The sequence below is a fragment of the Barbatula barbatula genome (genome assembly GCF_947034865.1).
Source record: "Barbatula barbatula genome assembly, chromosome: 5".
In the NCBI taxonomy this organism is placed as follows: Eukaryota; Metazoa; Chordata; class Actinopteri; order Cypriniformes; family Nemacheilidae; genus Barbatula; species Barbatula barbatula.
In genome coordinates this window covers 15,981,128-16,007,326 of record NC_136769.1, presented here as the reverse complement: position 1 = coordinate 16,007,326, position 26,199 = coordinate 15,981,128, and the positions used below count along the sequence as shown (strand labels likewise).

At 42.4% G+C, this 26,199-nt stretch overlaps 1 protein-coding gene across 2 annotated transcripts in view; it reads right to left on the bottom strand.

The window, feature by feature from the left end:
* The window catches only part of tnrc18 (trinucleotide repeat containing 18), a 53,289-nt gene that overhangs the window by 7,299 nt on the left and 19,791 nt on the right, over window positions 1–26,199 (bottom strand). Inside the window, exons 4-24 of one of the 2 annotated variants that reach the window (XM_079457511.1) lie at window positions 24,737–24,841; window positions 21,906–23,630; window positions 20,266–20,365; window positions 18,678–18,877; window positions 18,039–18,185; window positions 17,676–17,860; window positions 16,696–17,122; window positions 15,159–16,094; window positions 14,674–14,825; window positions 13,330–13,463; window positions 13,059–13,202; window positions 12,806–12,971; window positions 12,221–12,557; window positions 11,604–11,861; window positions 8,660–8,896; window positions 7,519–7,922; window positions 7,013–7,141; window positions 5,312–5,456; window positions 4,839–4,956; window positions 610–685; window positions 53–161 (exon numbers count right to left, since the gene is read on the bottom strand). In XM_079457511.1, coding sequence (XP_079313637.1) covers window positions 53–161; window positions 610–685; window positions 4,839–4,956; window positions 5,312–5,456; window positions 7,013–7,141; window positions 7,519–7,922; window positions 8,660–8,896; window positions 11,604–11,861; window positions 12,221–12,557; window positions 12,806–12,971; window positions 13,059–13,202; window positions 13,330–13,463; window positions 14,674–14,825; window positions 15,159–16,094; window positions 16,696–17,122; window positions 17,676–17,860; window positions 18,039–18,185; window positions 18,678–18,877; window positions 20,266–20,365; window positions 21,906–23,630; window positions 24,737–24,841 — 6,234 coding nt within the window. The remainder of the gene's footprint in view (window positions 1–52; window positions 162–609; window positions 686–4,838; window positions 4,957–5,311; window positions 5,457–7,012; window positions 7,142–7,518; window positions 7,923–8,659; window positions 8,897–11,603; window positions 11,862–12,220; window positions 12,558–12,805; window positions 12,972–13,058; window positions 13,203–13,329; window positions 13,464–14,673; window positions 14,826–15,158; window positions 16,095–16,695; window positions 17,123–17,675; window positions 17,861–18,038; window positions 18,186–18,677; window positions 18,878–20,265; window positions 20,366–21,905; window positions 23,631–24,736; window positions 24,842–26,199) is intronic. The other variant, XM_079457512.1, reaches the window with a different exon arrangement.

Sequence of the window (26,199 nt, the reverse complement as noted above, 5' to 3'; positions counted from 1 at the left end):
GAGAAATGCAAGCGCGGTAAAACTGTATACGTTTGTCAGTGGAAGGCCTTACCTATGACAACCGTGCCAGGGTAGAGACAACGGTACTGCTGGCTCCAATAGGCTGCGATTCTGGTCCCCTGGGGAAGGTATCTGACCGAGGGGGGTTTCACATCAATAATCTGTAGGACATAGGTAGCATGGATCAGAGAAACATTAAATCAACACCTGCGCGCATTCCCCCAACAACACTTGTTCTAGGATGAGTTACGAATTAATAATTTTCATGTGAGGGTGTATATTTTTGTGTATATAATTAATCTCAGAGGGGGCTGTTATGTTACGGCTGCTCTTGGCAGTGGACGGTCTCCAACGGTACATTAGGAAGGAGATGCAGTAGCTGTGAGAGTGTGTGTGTGTGTGCCTAAACCAACACACAGAGGCAGTGGAGCAAAGCATGCCCTTAGCTTAATAGCAGGGGAAGGTGCTAAACAGCTTCTATATTACAGCGTGCCCCAGAGGAAGTGGAGGACTGAGCATAGGGTCAAACACACAGGCCTTGCTGTGGTGAGCCGTAAAATGCATGTGGATTAGGAAACAATGTGGTGCTGGACAATGTGTTATACTGACCGCCTCTTGTAGAAGCTGCTCCAGACAGTAGATGTGCGGCCTGTTGCCCCTCTCACCCTCCACCACCACACTGTATCTGTAAGACAGGAAAAACTGTAATGAAAGGAAAACTGAAAAGGACAGTTATGAAATATTCAAACTGTGAGGTATACTATCCTGTCAGTACTAACACATAACCCATTTGCGTTATAGGGATATGGATAGTTCACCCAAAGTTTAAGATTCTGTCATCATTTACTCAGCCACATGTTATTTGAAACTAATACGACTTCATTTCTTCTGGAGAACATTAAAGATATATTTTGAAGAATGTTAGGAACCAAAATGACACCCATTGACTTCCATTGTACATTCACAAAACCAAGACATTTCTCAAAATATCTTCTTTTGTGTTCCACAGATAAATTAAACTAATACAGGGTTTGAATGACATCAGAGTGAATAAATCATCCCTTTTAAACAATCCCTTTACCAATGGATTTTTTGTATTAAGCAACATGCATAGCATAGCATAGAAGGTATGTGTATGAAGTAAATAAAAAGAGTTTTGATTTCAAGTCAGGATAAAAAAAGCATGCGTTTTGCCCAAGAATTATCCTAGTAAAGGAAATTGTGTTAGCAGTCCAGGAGCTCAGGCTATTCTAACTTTAACACAGGACTCCTCTGAGAAACGCACAGCTTTGAAATAGCCTTCATTCACAACACCCAAAGGAGCTCGGCTTTCTCAGCAGCGCCCTCCCCCTCAAGCGCAACCTCGGAGACAAAATTTGGAAGGGCTGGACGTTTTCATTTTTAGAATTTCTTGCCTAATATGTTCATCCTTTTAACGGCCCTTTTATTGTTGTCAAGAAGTCAGAGCAGCAGGGATTTGCAAGACAAGTCGAACAGTTCCTTTACATATCGCATGCGAGCCAAACCGGTCACTGACGCAAATGGAATAAAGACATAAAAGAAGCCAGGTTAAGTCACTGTGTAGGCAGAGCTGAATCCAAACATAGGTTTCTCTCTCCAGATTTGGAATAAGATTGGAAGATTATTCCAGGGACCTGGCAGTTTTCTCCTTGGGGAAATATGAAACACCCACTTCTAGCTCTGGAGATGTTAAGAGTTTTCATTGCATTCATGCAAACCTATCAATATTGTTAAATAAAAATTACAAGAGTCTTTTAGGTTATTGGCAAAACAACAACAGTTTTCCTTAAAATGCACGTGTGAGAACACAACCTCTATAAATCAGCATGAACACATGTATGCAGCTGCACGCGTGACGGGTCAGAACGGGGGATTTTGATTAAAAAAATCCTGACAGTCGGATGTTTGGCCTTTTTTCATTTGGATGCATGAGGGTGTCTGCAGTTCAAGCATGGACCCAGAGCCAGGTTTTAAAGGTGTCCATCACCAAGTGGCAGCCTTATTACGGTGACATGTACCGGGGAGGTGATGTGGGACAGCCTCCCCCACATCACTTCCTCCTGGAGCGGGCCTGAGGGGGGGAACTCTGCTGGAACTCTGATTGGTTCTGGAATAAATTCACACCAGCTGCCTCAGGGGGGAGAAAGATTGACCGAGCTAGGGCCACATGCAGCAAGGTTAAATATCTGTCATGTTTTGGATGGTTTGCCTGTTATGGGATTACAACTCGAGAAGGTTTGCTCTCAAATTTGTTTTTGTTGGTATGTGGAAGGTATGTACCGTGAGTATAGAGTTATTTATAATGGTTATAAACATCCCTGAGAAAACTTTGCTTCGTTATGAGACCTTTCTAAATGTTCATTTCAAATCACCATTTCCAGATCTATTGTGGGCATTCCCATTTCCAATGTCTGTTGAATTTGAAAAAAATCAAACCTCAGGAGTGACCTGAAGTGAACCAAAAGCAATGTGAAAGATTGACAGCATGACAAGACACATGCAAACTGCAATAAAAAATAAATAATTTTCCTAAATACATGTACAAATACTACAGTTGTATAGCTTGAAAGTGAATCTGAACCTGTTTTCTTTGCAGTATTTGAGGTCTAAAAATACAGGGTATCTGTATTTTGACCTGTTTCTCCAGTTATATTTTCTGCAAATAGGAAACAAATAATAATTTGGGAGACATCCTTAGTAGTTCACAGAATGAAACAAAAATGTTAATTAATAATTATACTTAAACACATACCTATTAATAATAAAAAAACTGAAAAAGGTCTGTGAAATGGTCTTATATAGACAACATAAACTACAGCTACTGACCAATCACCATCGTGGATCAAAAATAACCAGCAACTGTTCGTCATGCCTAATACACTTAATATTATCATGACAAAACATCTACTCTATTCACAAAAAAAGAATTCAGAATTGGATAAACAGGAAGTTTAAAATATACATTTACATGTCAATGGACATAACTGAAAAAAACTGCGTCATTGTGTGCAAGCACGAAACGCAAGCTAAATTTCAAAAATTCCTTGAGCTAAATTTCCCCCTGAGATGACATTTCGAATTTAGGGAATTTTAGCTGAACATTCTTACATACAACCACATCTCTGAAATATAATCAAAGACTTGACAAATACACTGCTTTGAAAACAGAAAAAAAACACACTGAGACAGTGAGGAATGGAGCGAAAGCTTCAATTAGTTTCCCATTACCCATAAATAATGGGCCTGTGCCATTAGCATGATCTTCACGTCTGAATGTGTGACAATGGCTTTGCCAAAGGACTGAGACGAACGCACAGGACTTTGTAAAAGGGAGGTACAGGCTAAGAATAGACACCTTCCCCGCATTTCACTTTCGACAAGGGCTGTGTGAATTATTGACTGCACAACTAAGCAGTCCGCTCCCATGGAGTATGTTCACGCCTGCAGAAGCTCAGACTCGCCATAGAAAGCACTGTTAATGAAGACGGGCGAAGCATACTGTATAAACATCTGAGCGGCCAAACATGAATTTTTTTAATCTCTGCATGCATTCAAGGTGTTGCATGAGCTGCCTACAAATAACAATTCCAGAGAACAAGTCTGACGACAAGCGATCAGTTGAGCCCTCTTGTTCTCGATGTATTAAATCCTCTTGCAACCAATTATCAGAGTTACACCAAACCAAAGTCTAAGAGTTAAATACAGCACGGGGCAAAAGTTCCTTCCTCGAATGAAGATGGTTATTTTTTGTCTCAGAGCGTGATATTTCACTGGCAAAGCTTGACAAATGCCTCTCATTATTCCATGTAAGTGTACTACAAATCAACTGATAAAGAATTACCCAATGCCTCCTAAGTAAGCTATTTAAGAATGTGTACTCTGTTTTACACAAAAACAAGCATCCTAAAATGTTTTTCCCTTAAGCAGAATGTTGCATGACCTTTCACAGATCCCTAGAATTTGGGAGAAGAATTGCGACAGGGGTTTGAATGATGGCCACTCCCCGCCATCAGATTGATAAGTGGAAAAACCAAGTTCTGCACCGCATGCTAAACACAACTGCGCTGCTGTGAGCCATCTCACTAATGAAACTAAAATGGAGGACAACGCATTTCACGTAAGGCAGAAACACAACAGACTCCCTCTCATTAAAGTTTGCCCGGCCAGATGCTGCACCAGTTGACCTCTTTCACCGAATGAGATTATGCTTTATAGAAATGACTTTGAGAGGAAGTCCCTCACACACCAATAGACTAAACCTTGGACTCTTGGATAATAGGCCATGCGAGACTAGAGACGACTTACAAAATTAAACCAAACAAAAATGCCTGTTTCTGTCACCTTTCACCAAAAGACTCTTCGCACTCACAATTTTAACGCAGCCAGGTAACTTAATTTTTTAACAGAGACCTTTGTTTTAGAGCCATTTCTTTTTTTTTTAGCTGCTTTACGTAGCTTTGGCCAACATTTCACCATCTCTCTTTGAAATATAAAATTGCAGGTCACGTTGCGTACTTACCTTAAAATAAAAAAACGTCAAATTGATATTTGCTGCACAATCATACCCAAAGCTCAATTAATAAATTATTATTCTAACATTACTGTTGTGGATCAGGGCCAGGAGATTTTTTTCTTTTTGTTGTAATATTTTTATATTATATCATTATTAACGCAAAACGTTTTCCTTTTCAGATCCTTAAAGTCTCCATTTTAAAATTTCCTCATATTCGCTGTTCATAAGGATTCTGTTTTATCAAACAGTATGCAAGACAGATAAGGTGATATGAGAATGAAAACCGTGCAGACGGGTCTCTTACATGTCAGGAGAGTGAACGGTGCTGACGTGTCCGGCATACAGCAATTTGTCATCCATGGGGATGAGCACCCGCAAGCCATCCTGCAGTTCATCTTTGTTAATGATACAGTTCCGGGGGGCTGCGAGGGGGCAGAGAAAGGTTAAGTGTTAAAGACAGACGTGTCCAAACTAGTGCCACTTATAGCCTTGTCGGCATCTTCAAGCCTGAAACACTGCAGTGCACGCATGTCCGCAATAACACCAGCCTCATCCCATTAACGCATGAATGCAATCAGAGCGAATCAATTTTCTGATTCTTAATGGCAGATTAAGATAAGATAGGCTGTGAAATTACTTCTCCCTCACGTTTTAATTGCACGCATGGACAGGAAAATGAAGTCTGGTTTAGTCATAAAACGACAATTAAAAATTGCAAAAGCTGGAGGGGGACTCTGCGTTCTCAGAGACTGAAGTGTGCACACGCGCGAGTCTTACCGGGAGTGGAGGGTCTTTCAGGCTGGGCGCTCATGGGGGGATTCTCATCCTCCGAGAAGCTGCTGTCCTGGTTGGGCTCAAAGTCTTCATCAGCAGCCATACTCTCCATCAGTTTGCTGACAGCGCCGCCCTTCCCTCGGGCCTGCTGGAAGAATTCAAGCACATATTGGCCCAATTCCTGTGACAATATGAAATATTGAACAGCGCTCCATTGTTGACTCAGTTCTAAAGATGAGACCCATGTGCTTACTAGAGAAGAATTGATTCAGTAAAACCCATTTAGATGAGTGACAAGCTCAGCTCGCGAGATGTAGGACTTCTTGATTTCGAATGCAGCAAATACCCACAGGAATTCCTGTGCTTCTGCACTGTGCACTACAACACGTGATTTATACATAAGGTGAAAAATAGCAGCCGTGGAGAGTTTTAAAATGCGGCGAAGATTTATCTGGAGAAGAAATAAATAATGTCTGAAGTGAAAAAGAAATAAATAAACTGGCCAGGATGAGGCGGAGAAATGAATGGAGAGAGATGTGCTTTGGTTAATTTCACTGCTTTCCTGCTGAGTGTGCAGTCTAATTAGGCTTGCTCTACCACACACTACCCTTTCTCTCTCTCTCTCTCTTTTAGCATCTCACCTCCCTCCTATGGGTACTCAGGGCAGGCCCATACGGAGCAGGACGGGGGCAGGAAAGGACGGCTCATTTAAATGCAAGACTTTTCCCAAAAGACTATGCAGCGGGGCTCTGAGACTGCCAGGTAAAATTATTCTAATCCCTTTCTGTGCTTCTCCTCAGTGTCACAGAGTAGCGCAAATGGCTGCTCAACACTAGCCTGCTTCAAGTATGGATTATACAGAAAGCTAAAAACATGTTCGATATAAGGGATGCACCGATCAATCGGCCGATAATACGCATCAACCGATAAAAGCTGTTTTTCTCAGATGAAGGATCAGGGGCGATATATCCTGTTTTTTAAAAGAGGGCAAGAAAATGCAATGTCTTTGTGATGTATGTATAGAAAATGTTTAAATGTTATATGACATTATATGAATCATGTACAAGATGGCACCGGTGTGTATGGTGTTGCGGCTCAATTGAATAACCATCTAATTGAAAATAACCTATTTGAGCTCCATCAATCTGGGTTTCAGAACTGCACAGCACAACAACTGCGTTGGTCAAAGTCACTAATGATTTTATAACAGCTTCTGATTCTGGCTCTCTGTCTCTTCTCATTCCCTTGGATCTTAGCCCAACCTTCAATACCATTGGCCATGCTTTGCTACGTATTCGTCTTAAATTTGTATTTGGCTTGTCAGAGACCGTTCTTGACTGGTTCATATTTTACCTGATGTGATGTCTGCTGTGAAGCGCTTAGAGAAAGCAACTTTTAATGGCGCTATACAAAATAAATGTATTAATATTTCTTAACTCTATGAAGGTTAATAATAATTATTTAATCTTCAGAATATAGTTAATGCCAGTTAATATAGCCACTATACTCTAAGGGGCTGTGTCCACCGAGGCGATCTATATGCTACGATCCAATCAATTTCCAAAAGATGTAATCAAGACCCGCCCCATTTTTCCTAATTCCAGTTTCATGCAGACTTTAGGGATGTTTGTGTAATAAATCCCTCTTAATCAAATATCAATCAATGAAACAGTCTATCACTATATGGCAAGCAACGCCATTTACCTCTCTGGCTTTGGGCTTGACTTTGCTCTTTCGTCCTGGACTGACAGGAAGTGCCCCAGAGTTTTCAGAGGGTGTACTGGAGAGCTGAGGTGGGGGCAGACTCATTGGGCTCTCTTTAATTCTCTTCTTCTAGAACATTCACACATGAGACAAAATTAAACCGTCAGCACAGACAGGAATGTAAAGCCTCATGCAAATGCACGACACAATCGTACATTACAAGCATTCAACAACACTGGATGGACAAATAAACAATAACAGGCAGTCACATACTAAACACTATAAAAAGATTGAGGGAGAATTTGTGAGGGAGCAACGCTGATGGCTGGTAATTGTAGCCTGGCAAACCACAGTCGTCTTTTGTGTCCAACAACATGACACTCACAGCGGGTGGCTTACTTGTCCGACAAATGTAGTAGGACACCTGCTGGTATCAAGCGTTCTGGCTGTTTGGTTGGGGCTGGCACACATAGTACTCCATCTACATCAATAAAACAAGGGCCTACCTTGTTAGGGTCTTTCACCTCCTTGGCTCTAGCCAGCTCCTTGGGGCTGTGCGGTGATGCTTTGGGGCCGCGTGCGGGCTTGGGAGAGAGCGGAAGAGGCGTTTTGTTGGACAGGGAGATGGGGGTGGCTTGAGCGGCATCGTGGAGGAAGATGCGCTCGCTTCTTCTTCGGGTCCACTGTTCGTCTTCACTTCCGTACGCAGTGAGGTCGAAACTGAACTCCCGGGGGGATTTGGGTTTCTTGGGCTTGCGCCCACGCTTGCTGGGGCTGGAGTCGTCACGCATGATGCTGGCGGGTGGCAAGAGGGGAAGCTCCGGAACCGACCGTTTGCCGTGCAACAGAGACGGGAACTTCTTTCTTGTCTTAACATCGCACTCGGAATCGGTAAACTCAAACTCTGTACCTACAAATTCAGAAATATATTATTACTAAAGCATGCACATTATAATGCAATAAAAAGCATGTTGCTTTTATGTGATTGCATTTATTAAAAACACACCAGTAATGTAAATACTAAGCAAAGTACTATAATTTAAACCATCCGCATGCGGTGAATTCGTTTGCAAACCAAGAACGACAATTTAACATGCACATCTGAGAAATAAACAGGGCCAGATGTTGCGGCAGAATTATGTTGTAACTTTGCACGGGTGTTGTCGCATAGGTCTTGGAATAGTTAATTAAGGGGGCCGTTGGACTGCTTGCAGGCTTGTCGCGTGCGCCACTGGGCTTCCTGCTTAGGATCACAGCCCAGCCTCATCAAAGCAAGGCCTGTCAGCGTCACAATTTCGGCAAGCGCAAGCGGACGAGCATATAAACGCAGCGAGTGGATAATGACACTCCATTCTCAAGGTGGGGCACAGCTGATGGGTGTCTATATTGAATAACACCCCTACTGAGCGACTGCTCCAAGCACAATGCGTTTTCATCTGCCAGCACCTTTCAATTCCCCCCTCCACACACGCATATATACACACACGGCGGAACACAACAAAAGACAGCCAATAACAATGAGTAACCTTGTCACCTGGGAATTCTAGTCCCGAGGGGCTTGGAAAAGCAGCTGATGTCACATTAGACACATTACAGATACAAGTATAAGTGTAGAGAACGATGTAGCAGATGCAGTTGCTTTCTTACCGAGAAGGCTTTGCCGTTCCTCTTTTTTCTTGGCTTTTTGTTTGGCCTCCAGTTGGACAATGGAGATGGGATTGGTGACAATGGGGCTTGGGATGGCATTGGCGGCAAAGCGGGCCAGAAGACCCAATCCGCTCTCCTCTACAGATGACGAACACAACCAGTCGCTATCATCAAGCTCGTTATCATACTCATCTTCATCATAGTCATCCTCATAATCATCCCGCTCTGTGAAATACTCTGCGAACGATGAGAAGAAAGGCATTTAACAGGTCTGCTTAAACTGTGTCAGAATGAAGATGAATTTCACAAAGCCTGACATAACCCATCATTTCAATCATCCGCTGTTGAATCAACCCCATGCAATTAAAACTGAAATATCACACGTAAAGGCCATTTTCTCTGTGATTTCTAAAATTGCTGTGTGGAACCATTGAATTCAATCTGCATAGCTATGAATACTAGATCACTACCCTAATGCATCATCCTGCCAGACGCAGTGTTTCTAGTATCGTGCATTTCCCATCATCTGACTCTTTGAAAAGCAGACTTTTTCTAGATTCATGCATTCTTGCTGCCCACCCACTACTACACAAGATTAGCAGTAGGGGACAAAGCTTGGTTTTATGTGGGCAGCGTATAGCTAAGGATCTCGCAAACGCGGCTTTCCAACATTGAGCTGTAGGGAAGGATTTAAAACCAGCGCGTCTGCTGGCTAGTCCAAATGGAGAATGCAAAAACCCAGAGCAAATCAGAGAAGCCAATAAAAGTGGCCTTGCCCAAATGTGCTGAATGAGCCGAATCACTAAGGGAAAAAGCCAGACAAAGCTAAGATTTCTGGCAGAATCCCTGACTAAGAAAGTCATCCATTATTAAGAGTCTATTAAGCTCGTAGCTCGTCTAACCTGACAAAAAAAATCTCAAGGACTAACTTTAAGAAAGCAGGTACCCGCTTTAAGCAACACCCCATTTCTTTTGTTCTCCTGAGGGCAAGGGACACATTAGAAGATGGACAAAGATGCAGACACACAAGATGTTTCTGTGCGGTTGTGAGTTAACAAAGCTAGAGGTGAGTTTGTTAAAGACATGAAAAAGGTATGTGGTTTTTGTAGGCTGACGAAGACTTTGTACATTTACGTTTTCTGACAACAATGTTAAAATCTGAAGCACGTGTTATGTGAATTGACAGCAAGCAGAGGATGTTTACAGGAAGAAGAAAGCTGAGGAACACAAAGCAGGCTATGTGAGGACATTCCTCCATGGTTCCTGAGACTCTGGATGTGCGCCGAGCAGAACTCAGGCCATTAATAACTTCAGCCATGGTTATGTATGACTGTTTATGATTGTAGGAGCAAAATTCTGCTATAAATGAAGAAAAATGTAATGTAAAGTTGAAAGTATAGACATCTATTGAAACTGAAAGTTTGAAAAACTTGAATGCATTTTTTTTATGGGAAAATGAAATCAACTAAACAAATTCATATTTTAAATAATATTTATAAACAACTTTTTAGCGTTATGTAATGTCATGAGGACTGTCTGTCTATGGCTAAAACCGACACACCAAATATAACCGGATGCACTTGGTCTCATAAATAGATAAAAATGCTATAATAAAAAAGGGAAGTAGGAACCCAAAACAACAAAGATATAAACACAAACATAACCATGGCTTGAAGGCTCATAACAAAAGATGAGCATGTTATGAATGGGCATTTTTAACAACCGTCTTATTTTATCCAGCTCGTTTGGGTTCAGTTTTGGTTCTGTAACAGTGTAACAACAAATTAGTAAAAATTCTTGAGAAGTAACAGCAAATAAAGGGTGGTGGCCTACTTACAGAACAATGCTCATGGCTCAGGTGACATGGATAGTGACCTCACGCGGAACAGCTGGCTGCTCTACTCCCAGCCAAGCGTTTTGCTTCTTATTGTGTTGCAGCAGGACACGCAAACGCACAGACCGATAGACATTCAAAAGCATCATGGGAAGGAGAAGGGGTCAGAGGTGGAGGGGTGGCCAAGCAGCTGCAAGGAGAGAGCGAGCATTCTAGAGAAGCTAGGTTATTCATTTTTTAGTAAACCAGGGAGTTCCCTATTTTCCAAATATCCCATAATGCTTTTCCTGTTCATACACATTCACCATATAGGGAAACATATTTGTTACTATTGAAATATTTCAAATAATTTGCTTTTGGTGTAATACATTTTGGTTGTGTGTGTGTTTATTTATTCATTATGTGTGGTATCGAATTTATAACTTTGCTACAATGGTAGTACGCTCTACTACTATTGATTTTGAGTTTTTTTTATGGCACCAATAAAAATGAGGTACATTAATGGATGAGTGTTTTTCTGCATTTAAAAATATGTACATCTAATATAATCTCCATTAACATTTTCTCATGTGTTAATATCTGATGTCTCATTGGAGAACCTAGTTATGCTTCTCAAACTCATCTGGCGTAATGAATGTCATCATCACTGCTGAATAAATCTTCTGACAGCTTTACACTAGTGAAAGGGATATTTGAACAACAGAGGGAATCAAGAATGTGGAGCGTTGCAGTCTAACACTATAGCAAGAGATGTAAGCGAGAGACAGAGAACACGGAGATGGTTTGCTTTCAGTAAAAATGAAATCAGCATGTTTAATAAAGCTTGGGTACCAAACTGCAATACAATCAAAAACTTTCCACACAGCCACACACATTTTAATGCACAATGGCAAGACATTTCTATAAAAGCAACCATTTAAAAAGGACTCTAACAAGAGCCAATTATATTATATAAAAGACGTTGAGGTAGCAAAATCTGACGCAAGCGTCTTAAAATGGCTTCTCAGGGAAAATGTCATTGTGACTATACAACACAGATCAAAAATAATACAACTCAAACCAAGGGGCAGCCATCTTGATTCTGTGCATAGTGAGGTATGCTTTATTAACCTTGGTCAAATGAGTCCTCAGAAGAGCTGACTCCTGCCTCCTGAAGCAATAAAGCAAAGTGCTTATGTTTCCTCTCTTTGGCCGCCTGCTTGGACTTGAGTGATGACGAAGATGAAGAGGCTCTCTTGGACGACGAGCACTTTTTCTTGGACGGAGTGCTGCACAGGCCGGGGAGCTGTGGACGTGGCCCCATTCTCCTCAACATGGAGCTGGGAGGCCAGCCATTCTGCAAGGATTCATCCTCTTCCGAATCTGTGTCTGGAGTCAATCAAAAAGACTTCATTGGGGACAGAGGTCAAGACTTCAATTTAATGAATTCACATTTTTTTTAGCAATTGCAATTACATCCATGAAAGGCTTGTTTTATTTGGAGAATGTTCAGTTTAACGTGTACAATCGATATTCTTAAGAGTAAATAAAAATATTATATTAAATAGATAGTTCACCTAAAAATGCTGTCAATGTTTACTCACCCTCTTGTCTTTTGGGGTTCTGAAGAAAGAAAGTCATACAGGTTTTGAAATGACAAGATTGTAAGTAAACGATGACCACATTTTCATTTTCAGGTGAACTGTCACTTTGGATATATCCATGTTTACTAAAAATGTTGCACTTACTGTTGGAATAGCTGCCGATTTCTGACCTCACTGGAGAATAAGGAGCTTTTTGCTGGCTTTTCCCTTTAAGGCATAGATCTGAAGGCATGGTTTTGTTACCCATTTTACTTTTACCTCCATTGGAAGACTTGTGAAAGATGCTCAGATCTTTTGACAGGCTTGATTTCCCCATCTTGACTCTTATGTCTAGCCGGGATTTGCCTGAGGAACCATCTATAATCTTACAAGAGGGCTTGCTGAGTTTACCCATCTTTGTGAGGGACAATGCCTTGTCAAGTTTGGATGCCAACTGCTCCTGCTCGCTCACTCGGCTCTTCTTCATGCCCATTTTTGGAGTCTGGTAAGAGAGCACAATTCCACATTTAGGAAGAATCACAGTAACAAACAAATCTACACGACAACAACAATTTGTATTCTTTATTAGTATTAAAATAAACTATTGAGGAAAGAAGAGAAAGTTAAGGATGAAGCTACATGACCAATATAAGAATCACAACTTGTAGTTTTGTCGCTGCACCACGAAATGTTTGTTCAACAAAAATCTAAACGTTTGTTCAGATAGCTTTTAAAATATTCCAGACTAACCTCGTGAGAGTAGCTCAAAGACGCCTCCTGCTCGCTCCAGCTCTTTTTCTTCTTCAATCTCACGGCGCTGCTCTCCTCCTCCTCATCTCTATTAGAGGCCCGAAAGCGCTTCCTCAGCACCTCTCCGCTCTCCGAGTCCTCAGAGTAAAGCACACTTCTGCCCAACCTGCAAAAACACCACAGCGTTCAGCTTCAGGGTAGGATCTGTAGAGCACAGCTGGGCCCTATCAGCGCCCCAGCCACACACACTCACTTTGCACACTTCGAATCCAGCTTGCCGGAGGGCGGAGACAGTGCACACATGCCATGTTTCCTTTTCCGGGGACGTCCCGGGCCCCTGCGGGCTAAACTTCTGTTCCTCTCCTGCTGCTGGATCTGTTGTTGCTGACGCTTCTCCCTATGAATCACAGGCATCATGAATTACAGATTGTTTGACTTATTTGGATTATGGGAGGCAGGGTGGTTGCGCTGAGGCTAATGGAGTGGTGTGAAGTGAGGTAATGGGGTGTAATTGGGAGACCTACTCTTTGTCTCTCCGTCTCTGCAGCTTGACAAGCTCTCTTTGCTTCTCTTTGTAGCGTTGCTGCAGCTCGGCAAGCATCACGCGGAACACCACTTCTGCGTCATCCATTCCCTCCAAAGAGGATTTGGAAAACATCTGAGAAAGAGAGAGCGAGATTACTTCCTGTGGTTTGACTTCTGTGGTCACTACTCTTAGCAGTTGTTAACAGTGGTTATACGGGCTAAATCAGGTGCCCAGACACCTTAAAGTCACCATGAAATAAAACAGATCTTTTTTACACAATGATTTTTATAAATTATTTATCAGTGCACACCATTTTTTATATTTATTAATTTGCACATTTTCAAATTTCAGAATTTCACTCGGATATACGTCACGATATGGAAAAGTCAATCGCAACTTCCGTTTCATTAAGACTTTAAGCTGCTAGCGTCTTTGTCGCTGTGTGTCACAAGCCTTTCTATTAAGTTGTTAAGTGAAGTTCCTAGTTGTGGTTGTCCTAATAACAGTTATAAGCAAATGAGTAACCGTGCGCTGTAAGAACTGATGAGTGACGGATGATGTGATCTCCATAGTCTTCTCTCTCATTGGTCGTTGTACCTGAAATTCACTTATCGTTTGCGTAAACTTTGTTACATCACTGGATACACCCACCTCCTGCTGCCATGTTACTGAAGTTACCAAGCTCCCATTGAAATAAATGCAGAATGTGGCTTTCTCACTGATATTTGTTGGCGGTGCGAATGGGTCTTTAGTGTTACAATGGCTACTAAACCATTATTAGATCAAAACCAGGTAGAATGCTATCTGATCCAATTTACTCAAAATTGTCTTAAAACTGTAAAAATAAGGCTCAATATACTGCATTAATATGAAGGATTTTTCCATATTAACTTTCTCACAGCTGTTTTACACATTAGCACATAGAGGGAATGCATCGACGTCACTTTCCCACGTGAACACGCTCCCTTGAGTGGAAAGACACTAAGCAAAATAGCAGCTTTCAATAGGAGAAAGAAAGAAACTGGGCTTAAAACACTAAATGATTCGCTGAAATTACAAGCGGCTGGACTCAATGTTGATCCTAACGACTACCTTAAAAATCTGGTGTTCTTGGACACTCCAATGTTTTGCGTGGAATTGCATTTCTTGATATTGTAAGCAGTAATTTTGCTGAGTGTTTGTCACCCATGGGGGCGCGTTCTGGTGGCTCACTTGGTAAAGTGACAACACGTCCATATAGACATTTCAGAAATACTAGTAAAAGAACAACAACTGCAAAGCGAAAACCAGAGCTCTTGTTCTCAAGTTTAAAAAAAGGTAGAGTGATAAAAGTCATGCATACAGGTTCATCTTTCTTCTGCCTCCAGCTATATTTCTTGTTAGGGTTGAGCTCTCGGGGGAGGCAGATGATAACCTCAGGTTGACACTCGATGGCCTCCAGAAGGATCTGCCTGCCAGCTTCCAGCAGACTCTCTAGTCCACAGAGCATTACGCCTGCACACACAAACACGCGATCAATACAACCATTAATTACCTCCAGGCATCCCCACATTCTCCAATACATCCGTAAATATAGCCGGTTTTCTGTGCCAGGCTGCTTTAATGGGTTTGACACATTACTTAGGGAAAAAGACCAGATAGCTGCTTATTTATTACTTCTTTAATATACTACTATACTCTTTAAAGATGCACACTATGTTCTAGGAGAACAAGCAGCGCTGGCACCTTGTTCATCATTCCATTGATACTCTGAAGATCTTGCTGAAATTACTCCTGAGCTTAACATATTTGGCTTTACAGCACGCTAAAATTAACAAATAGACCTACCTTGCGTGTCTTCTCTGGGTTGCCTTTTCATCTCCAGCTCTGCCATCTGGCTGAGCAGCGCCATGCCCTCCAAAGCAGTGGACTCTAGAATACTGACGCCAGGGCAGAGCTCGGATCCATAGCTTGACACCTCTGCTGCGACAGACATGGCTCCGGCCTGCGGAAGCTCGCTCGCCGTGACCAAGGCGATCATGCCTGCCATGGGGTCTTCGGGCAGGATGGTCACCGGTGCAGGCTGGAGATGAGGAGGGCTTGTATTAGGGAGAAAGAGATCGTCATGTTCGTACTCTAGATGTGGAGCATCAGGTTCTCTGAGGTCTATCTCGCTCTGTCGGTCAGAGAGATCTGGGGCCGAGATTTCTGGTTGTACGTCACAAACTACAGAGTGTGCGTCAGTGTAAGTCAATGAGGAATGAAGATCAGTAGAGTCCTCAACAGCTTCTGCGGTGGTGGTTCTTTCAGATTCTAGCCTGGATGAGTCATACAGTCGTGGATGGCTTGAGGAGACTGTTTTGATTTTGACAACCTCTCTGCTGTCCTGTTCTTGATCATCCTCAGGCGGTGGCGTGACGATTGGATGTGTCTCAGCCTGTGTAAAGTCCTTTGTGGTGGGAGAAGAACCACAGGCCGAATGAAGAAGTCTTGGGCTGTTGTGGCTCAAGACATTCTCATCCTCTACACGTGGCTCTCTTTTGAACGATGTGCTTTCCTCTTCAATAGGCTCTGGCTCTCTAGACACCTGAAGCGGTGCCACGACCACTGGAGAACACAAGTGCCGTGGTTTGACATCAGGGGCGGTCGGCAAGTGCTCTGATGTCTCCGCCGACATGGGCAAGTCTGGCACAAGGCTATCGGTGTCTTCAGCTGGCTGGAGGTAGGGGTAGTGGCTGCCGAACGGGGCTGTTATCGATTGGTACGGGTAGCCAGGTGGAATTTCTGCCAAAGAAAGAAAATACAGTGCAGTTTGAGGGACTTGGGGTGCTTAGGCAAAGGCTTTAACTTCCTGTGACAAAGTGATTAATAACCCAACATCTTCAGGAGCATTTCATGAAACTTTCATGAAGCAAATGGACTCTGCACAAGCAGCTCAAAAGCCCTTGCATACACACGGGTACATACTCTTACATGCGCAAGCAGAAAATGTATTTATTCTGGGAACTGAAAATTTTTAGAGGAAAGCCGCCAGGGGTTGTGGGTACAAAAGGTCTGGCTATCATAAGAAGTCCCCATACTAGTGAAGTGGCAGCTGGTAATCCCATATGCGAGAATATCCACAGACGACTCATTAAAATGGCACATTCTGACATGAATAACAGTGCTCTGCCTTTGATGGGTGTCCTATGTGGATTGTCAGTCCCATCCCAAGCTTACTCCCCAAAATAGCACTAAGGTGATTAATGACTGCCCATGATAAAAACAGATTTCCTTCCCGTATTTGATTAATATTTCTTTGCATATTACACAATGATTGTGCGCTTTCAAAGGCTGTAACAATTCAGCAGGCTCAGTTGAATTGGGAACATGGCTAGACACTTACCAGGGTACGTGGATGGGAAGGGAGCAGAAGATTGTTTCTGTAAACTGACTGATACTTTCTCAGGCACTTCCACAGACTCTTCTTTTGGTCGGATGAGGGAGCTGGTAGGGGCTGTGACTGAAGCGGGGCGGACCGGGTGCGGGACAGGAGATGGCGCGTGAGAGTAGGGCTGCTGAGGAAGGCTCTTCTCCACCTTGGGTCTGTCCTCAGATTTCATAGTCGAGATGGGTGAAGACAGGGGGGCGATGGGCAGCGGCGTCAGGGCTTTGCTGTATGAGGTGGAGGGGGTAGGAGAGCGTGGGGGTGGTTTGCGTGAGTGCAGGAGCGGAGCAGGGATGACTGAGAGACAGGCTTTGGTTCCCTCGGTTGTTCTCTTGTCAGGCTTTTCCTCCAAATCTGTCCTTGGTTGACATGCATTAAATCTCTCCTGCATGAGGAAAGGCAATGAGTAAATAATGAAGATCTCACTTTTTGAATGATGCAATCATTTAAAAAATATATATTAGATGATTAAAAACAAAAAGTATAAGGTCTGTTTACCTTATGTATAACATTGAATTTAAACAAAAAAACACATGCTAAACTTCGAAGTACAAATCTAGTTTGTCAATTAAAATTTGATATAAACATTTATGACACAAAATAGAAGAGAACTCAAGACCACCCTAAATGTTTGGTGGAAAATTGGTGCAAAACGGAGGAGGGGTGATCTTGGGTGACAAATTTCATCTTACAGTTTTTTAGGTCACTATAGACTTTCATGGATGAACAACAAAAATAGAAACAGATGCTAAGCAGACTCAGTCCTCAGTTTCTAATAAAACAGCATTGTAGACTTGCATTAGAGTTCAAGTCATGTTGTGCAAGTGTATCATGAAAAAAGCGTTGGCGTCACTAGACCTTAAAGATTTCTAAATGAGAAATTCAGGAGGCACCTTTGCACGACTATGATTACATTAACAGAGATGACAGACTCGTACCACTAGCTGTGCATTCCTTTGCAGCTCTATGACCTGTGCGGTCTGGTGCTGAATCATATAGAGCTCCTGTTGGCGCAGGAGCTGCTGGTGGGAGAGGAGCTGCAGCTGATGGGCGTGCTGCAGAGAGCTTCCTGCCGACGGGTACACGGCCGACCACAGCGGGGGTCCTCGCTCCAACATCTCAGCTTTTGAGGGAACAGGAGGGAGACTTGAGCATCAAATATCCAGTATATTTGTTCTAATGCATGTTATGGAAATCACTCCCTCCCACTTAATGTTGTAACTGCGAGATGCACGCGTGATAAAATTAAAAGATTGTCAAGAGGAAAATATGAACAGAGACGGTGGGCGGACGGGACCCACCATAGTGCGGCAGATGCTCTGTCGGAATAACAACCAGCTGTCCGGTTTGCGGGTCTCGGGCAAACTGGTAGGGTTGGGGGATGGAGCCTGTCAGAGCTGAAGGATATCCTGGAGGCAGAGCCTGATGGAGAGAGGACGTACCCAGTCCTGTACACAACAGAGAAAAGTATAATGTTCGAGTTAACAGGACCTTCAGGTCACTGTACTTTGTGAACGCTAAAGAGTTAATCCTCAGAGCAACACCATTCCCACCATCATCTCATTAACATGTGTGTGGAACACGGGGCCAAGAGTCATAGCACTCTATCGTGATTTTCTATGACTTTCTTCTTGTGCAGTCTAGACTGAATTAAGTACGTCAGAGAACTGTGATGTTTTTGTTATTTTTGGACTGTAGAGAGGGAAACTAATTGTTTCTGAGGACGTCCAAAAAGTTCAGCCCAAATAAAACTCTTGAGACATCTGGCAGGCCAACAGAGTCCCCTGAGGGAACATTTTAATACTTAAAATACAATTCTGCAATTCCAAACTATGACCCATCCATTTTTGTATACCTCATTTAAATAAGCAGCAAGTGCAAATGCTATTATTAAAATGATAATTTTAACACTTAAAAAATAGGGAAGAAAAAGTGGGCACCATATGGAGAGCCAGATAGCCACATGGAGGGGGCTCCAGGGCGGGGAAGCCAGGAGTGCGAGGCGAGGTGGGAGGCTGGGTCAGCAGGCCAGCGGCCCGCACCAGCCATCGTCGGTCCTCCGGTCACCATCAGATTGGGGTTAAGTCCACTAGCAGACACCATAGGTGAATGCAACCGAGTGTAGTCTTCTTTAGTGTCACTGAACAGGAAAACACATGATTGTTAGCGATTTTCTGATATGAGCGTTTCCAGTGAGTGGATAATTTAAAATAGGCATTATTTATTGACAATTTCTCACTAAAGAACAAATGATACGGTTTGGACTAACATACAGTCCAAAACAAGACTGATGTGTGTCGCAAATCAGGAAATGGGACATCATGGATACTTAAACATTTTAAAATGTGTATTTGTTTAAACATAATAAGAGGTCCTGTGGCCGTGTAACATCAACTGAGACACAACTCCTATGACTTTTACTTTGCTCTACTCTTTAAGATACATACAGCAAGCAGATCCCTGCTTAGAGAGCCAGTCACTTTATAACACTGATTTACCCAGTGGGAAAGAGTTTTTTCTGTTCCTCAAAATGAGCCACACTTTGAAAAAAGGCTCATATTTGCTGACACCAGTTGCCGTAAACCCATTCGCTCTGAAGAGAAACATACTGAGTGTGAAAACAAAACGTTTTTCTGTTTAGCCAAAGAGTATTATCAAAGAGACAAAAATCTGTTTGGACTGGCTGGATACGCTCAGAAACACACTCTACAAAATAGATTATTTTAATAATAAAAAGGCGCTTTTAATTCAAAGTCTTGCATCTAGGCTTCTAAAAGCTCTTTAGAGCTACATGAATACAGAAAATAAATTTCTTTAATTTGGTTAACATTAACACTTTTGTACTTGTGCTAAATGTCTGTTGATTTCAGACTAGTTTCAGTCCAGGCAGCATATCTTTAAAGATCCACACATTTAAGCTGTCACTGATTTGAAGCGAGTACCCTTCACAGCACATTATGCATTAGCTGTTCATATCACCAGCTTCCACAAAACAGCCTGTGTAAAAAAAATCAATTTTTTTGTCCAGCTCAGAACAGCACCGTACTTTTGGAAAAAAACTGCACAATCATCCTATTCCATTTTCTTTCTGTGATGGACAATCAGAAAAAACTCAAATCAACACAAAAGAACCTACCAAACACGGTGAGAGCGGAAAATTAAGAGATATGGTCAGGCTTTAAACACAAATATACAAAGCTATAGAGTCTATCCATCGTGAACGCGACTTCAGCCCCAGCCTCATCTGAAGCAAACATCACAGCTGTCACAACACTGTTAGAATTTACAGCCAATGAAACACAAACCCTTGAATCAATAACAAATGTAAAAGTTTGGTCAAGTTACATTAAAAATGAATTATGACACTCACAAAAAAGAAAAAAAAGAGAAGGTCCCCAGCGTTCATGTCTACTAAACTAATGCTTCAATAAAACTCAACACGCAGGACTAAATTAGCAGCTAGACCGTTATTTGTTTCAACATGTACTCACGCTGTTGTACGCCAAGAGTGCTGAAATCTCATCTTACCGTAACACTTTATCCTGATCTCGCTCCAAACGTCCCACAAGACGCTCGTCCCGGTGACGTACCCTCTCGTCTCCCTGCTCCTCTTCAGCGTGGATTGGGCCTGTACATTAGAATATTAAATCAAGACCCTAATTTCCTAATTGAATACGCATTTCTGGACAATTTCAAGAGGCAATCTTTGGTATGCACTTTTAATAAAGTATTAGGGGGCACAAATCGCATATTTATTTTGTTATGTTAGCCAAGGTATTATACAGAAAACAAGCAATACATTAAATAGATCCCAAATTATTCGCGCCGTCCGTTTAGCAGTTCCTCTAAATTGCAACTGTGCTACTTGCAACCCTATTACCTATTCTGAAAATCTTAAAAGCAGTTTATTTATTTATTCAGCCATTTATATAATACTTGTAATGAAAGCAATAAAAACATTGTTTGACATTCTGAAGGTTTTGCACCCAATTTCACTAACCATTTGTTTGGAAATGTACTTATTTGAGGTTTAACACCCTATTTTGTATCCCATAATAGAAAGTGCCAGTAGTGTCTGTCAGCCTGTCAGGATGTAAATCTCTATAAATACACAGCTTCTGGATCCTAACCCTCACACTAAAGGTGTTTATCAGTCAAAACACTCCATCCATTGTCATATTCATCAGTGTCACAACACATCTCTAAGATTAAAGACAGGCCATTTACAAACTGTGCAAAAGAAAAACACAGAGAACGCATTTAGATTAACAAATCATATTTACAAGAACCCACTGAGGTCCATCAATCACTTATCAATGCATTAACACCACTGCAGTGTCAAGCGGTTCATGTTGCTCTTCACAGAGCAACAACAATTTGAATGCAACATGCAAACCAATTATGAAAAGTACCGTGTCACTAACAAAACAAAAAATCTTGCGTTCAAAATATTGCATTGTTTACAAAATAATAAATTGTAGAGAACGTCTGAGCGAAATTTAGTTTTAAAGTTTACTGAACCTATTCGGTCCTGACACACAGCGTTCGAGATATTGTGTTCTTCTGAAGCGAAGAGGGGAACGGAGTGCACACAGATCTCTTGTCATGCTCCAGGGAAAAGGTTTCGGTCTGTTTCCAAGGTTACCAAAAGCCTGTCCGACATGTTATCCGTTTGAATCAAAAAGAGAGCAAATTGGTCAAGTAAGGCTCTGTCCCCAAAATGTAAATTTAAACCTCTCAGCGCGAGAGGACTAATGTTATTACTGCAATTTACTTGCTCACAGGAGGACATAAATTAATGCCTTTCTCCCTTAAAGCCTCTCGTTCGGCCTTCGTTTGCTAAGCAACATACCTGAAGTCATTAAAATGCAGTGCTTGTTTGCTGCCTTTAGTTGTGCTCTGTAAATTACGTTTATAACACAGGCAGGAGTGCGCAGTGTCTTAACACACTCCTTATGCTAACAGGAAACATTTGGTCCGTAGTAATAGGAAACCTCATGCTGTTTAAGAAATGAAAGCCCATCTCTTCACAGGAGGGAATGACCTTGCGAGCGAGCGTGTTCACATAAACGGACTATAACAGCAGTTTCAAGTGTTCTAAATTTATACCAAACAATATAACTTCAATAACAACAATGCATATTGCTGATAAAACCCAAGCAGCACACCTTTGATTGTTCCCACAAGAAGTTGCCTGTCCCTGTCCGATACCGAGCTGGACTTACTGCTGTTGTCCTTCTGACGGGCAACCGCAACAGCGATGCCAACTGGGGGATGACGAACCTCTCCATCCCCTTGACATGAGCTTCCATCTCTGCCAAAAGATTTGGCACTCTCTGGTCTCTCTGGTTCCCTCTTTAGCTGCTTTCCAGACTGCTGGGGTGGAAGATGCTGAATTCTAGACCCTCCGGGATAACTGGACTCCAGTTTCATGCTGCCCAGACCTCCAAACCGATTGCGGCTATCCGAACCGTGCCTGGATCCAGACTCGCTAGAGAAGTTGCCGCTGTATTTGATGAGGCTTTGCATGGCTGACACTTCCCCATGGCCCTTGGGACTTCCACAGCTGCCTGCCTGTCTATGTAAGCCTGTAGTGTTCATCCGTTTGCCGTCTTCCTCGTCTCTGGGGTCATGGGCATGTTGGGCTGCCAATGCAGCCATGTGACTAGTAGCGTAGTTTCCCATCTCAAAAGGTTTCCATTTGGGCTCAGCAGAACCCAAGCCGTTCAGTGAATGTTGCTCTGGGTGAAGCGAACCTGGATCTATGGCTGAGAACGGATGGGTAGACCTTTGAACCCTGTCTCGGTCTTGGCTGCGGGATTCAGCCTCAAGTCCCGTTCTGATCATGTGTTTTGATGTAGTGTTGGTCGAGTCCCTGGCATTTGGGCTGTTTCCAGCTTTACTCCCGCACACTTCCAAATTCAGGGGGCGTTTCGTGGCCAAACCGTTTGACCTTATTATGGAGCCTTCTTCTCGTAAAATGTCTCTCTTGACATCCCCATGAGGGGGCAATTCGCTCCTGATGTTGGACCGACTATGGTCCATATGTGTTCTCTCATTCCCCACCTGCAGGGCAGATCTGTACAAGTCTCGCTCCCTGCTTTTGTCATTTTTATTATCTCGAGCTTGGGAGGCAATTTGAATTGGCCCTTTTCGCTCTTCGTAAACCTCGACAGAAGGCACATAAGTAGGAGCTATCACTCTGTGTTCTTTTCCTTGCTCTTTAGCCGTAGAGTAGAGCGGGTACATGCTGGGTGGCATGTGGTGAGGGGGAGGGTATGTGCCAGAGGACACCAGTCTGGGCGGGAGATTGGATGGGCTGGGCTGCAGGGTAGAAGGACTGGCATAAGACACATGCAGATTGCCTCCTGACGTAGCGACCGAATCGCATCTTTTCTGCTTTTCAGTGGAAAGGTGGCCCCCTGGTTGGCTGTTGTCATCATCTCTGTCTCTGTCCCTCCTCTCTTGTTCAATACTCGGGTGTCGGGCTGGTGTGCTGGACAAGCTCTGATGAGACTGTTTGGGTTTAGTGTCCATGGTGCTCAGTGCAGGCGAGTGCTGGTGAAAGAAAGGCAGAGTGTGCTCTGCAGTCTTCACGTGCCTCTCCGAGTTGCCAGATCTGCGTTCGTCTTCCGCCTTGACATCCTGGGTGAGGTCCACCACGCTGTGGGGTCGCGGCGACTCTTTCAGCCTCTCGCGTTCCTTCCTCGGGAACGAGTGGCCTAGGTCACTTTTACAGGACTTGTCTTTTCCCAGCTCCCTGCTTGAATCTTTAGAGCTTTTGTGAGAAGGTAGGGCCTCCTTCTCCCTGGAGAGAGAGCCAGGCATGTGAGCCACTGGGCTCCTAGCCATTGTAGACTGGGAGTGCAGTGAACCTGGCAGGTAAAACCCCTCTGAGAGAACAAGAACAAAAATAGACAGAGTGAGTCTGACAGAGCTCAAGACGTCTGGTAGAAAAGATAAGACTGCTCAAAGGCCTTAAAGTGCAGAAAATATATAAATAAAGATGGGCCATTTTCCGTTTATTTTGTTAAACACTTTAAATATGGCAATATCTTGGAGTACGGCGGAGTAGAAATCAAATGAATTGCAAACGTTCAAGCACTACTGGGGGGAAGACTAACAAAGAAGCTTCCCTTTCACTCTGCTGAGGCAGAATGAGGTCTAAAGTTTTACAGACGTGGTAATATTTTACTGCGGCACAAACTAGAATTACAGGGCCAGTGACATGACATTTTTGCCAATTTTTTTACTAGATTAAGTAATCTAAACATGCAGCATATTATAGTAAAATCTAAGGCCATCTTAACTGAGCATAAACATTTAAGGAGCAATGGCTAACAAAATTACATTTTCAAGTGAGAACTTTGAAAAACATGATTTTAAATCATATTTCACATCAAATTCAAAACAGAATAAACTATTTTGTATAAAAAACAGTTTGAAAAACTGTAAAAAATGTAAGACATTGCTTTTATGACTTAGCAATTTTTAGTAAACACTGATCAAAATGTCAATGATGATAACCTAGATAGCACAGATACATTTGTAAGATGTCTCCTAAAGATCTGCTATAAAACATATATGATAAACATCTTATAAAAAGGCAGTTTAACATACATTCTATAAATTATATAATAAACATTTTGCAGACAACATCTAGATGTCTACATGACATCTGACAAGAGACAACCCAGAGACGTATTGCAGATGAGCAAACTGTAAAAAAATTACATCTTACAGATGTTAATGCAGACATTAAATAGACGTTTCCAAGATGTATGTGTGATTTTAGGCAATCATCTTATTTCGACATACCAGTTACATAATTTAATGGTTTAATTTCTTCTGGTTTTATTATGTATATGATTTACAAAAGTACAATTTGAATTGCATTCTTTGGAGGGTTAAAGGACCTGGACATTCAACAAAAAACATTTACTTAAACGGCAAGTTGATATGATTACAAACCGTGAGTATGGTACAATGTATTACAAACCTTTTTGGGAGTCAAAGAGTGCATGTTGGCTGAGTTGTGGATGATCAAGGTGACCCAAGGAAATGTAAGGGCTGGTGTACAGACTGCTTGGCAAGTGAGGGAAACCTGCAAATGACAGAGTAGAGACATTATGTTTTGCGAGTGGTCCAACCCATCACATACTTAACTTAACTTCTCTAGCATTACAAGTGGCATTAGTCACTGGCTATCATCAGACAAAACATACGCAAGCGATTGCAGGGATAAGTTTAACTGACTTTGCATTTTCTTAGGTGTTGCTATGCCCTGGATAGCCGTCCCAGACCTTTCCCTGGCTGCGCAGAAACGCTTTTCTTGTAGATGTCAGTATTCAAAGAGAAATTATTCAAACACAAATACGATCCAAAGATTTGATGATGATTATTTTATCACTTCATGAATCTGCTTCGTAGACAGAGCTGCAGCCTGTCTTGATCCAATCATAAAACTGAATTATAACTAACCGAAGCAAAGGAGAGAAGCATTTATCACATTTGACATCTGGTCGTAAGGGAGTGGCCATTCACACACTCAAAGTCAAGATTTCAACCAAGGACAAAGCAACACAAGTCTATACACATGTGACGTGAATGCACTCACATAACATCCCAAACACTGCAAATAGCACAAGCGCAAGCATAAACAGTGCTGACACACAACTGTTATCCCTCCTTGAAAAAAATAAGCTTCAACAAAAGACAAAAGGGTTGCCAGAGCTAAGAACAAACAGCTCGAAAAGAAAAAGAAATACTTCACATTCAAAGGGGAGGACAACATGCTTAGAGCGTAATCCTTTGGAAATAAAGGGTCATGTAGGTACATCCATCACTCTTGGCTGAAAAAGACACTGTAGTTGGGTGGATCTCATCCTTCATTCTGAGGCTTTACTCAGAGAAGTGCATTGTGGGTGGAGCAAGCTTCCATTTAAGGCCACTGAGACCCGAGGCACATACAAGCTTTTACGGTGTGATTTGGCAGCATGGTGCAGGCCGCACCACCCTGTCTCGGAACAGCACGAGGATGGAAAAATTAAATTATTGTTTTCGGACTGTCGCGTCTTAAAGACCGCAATTATTTGGAGCACCAGCAGCCACGTCACGCAGACATGGCAGTTTGGCGAGAGGTCAGGAGGTGTTTGGATGACTCATATCAACGCCCAGAAGAGTTGAGTAACCTCTAAATCAAAGAGCACCAAAGACGAGAGCAGCTCATCCCGGTTGCAAACAAATGGAGCGGAATGAGGCTGGAATGTAAACTTCTCCCATCCCTCTGGCAAAATTGCAACATAATCAGAGAAGACTTTGCTGGAAAAAGGTCAAAAAGCGGTTTGATTGGATTTATGGCCAAGTAGCAGGACATGAGGCTGCTGAACCACCTGAAATTTTCAAAACAAACTGAATGCATCTGAAGAAGTCCAAAGAGAAAGGAACTCATTTCCAAATAAA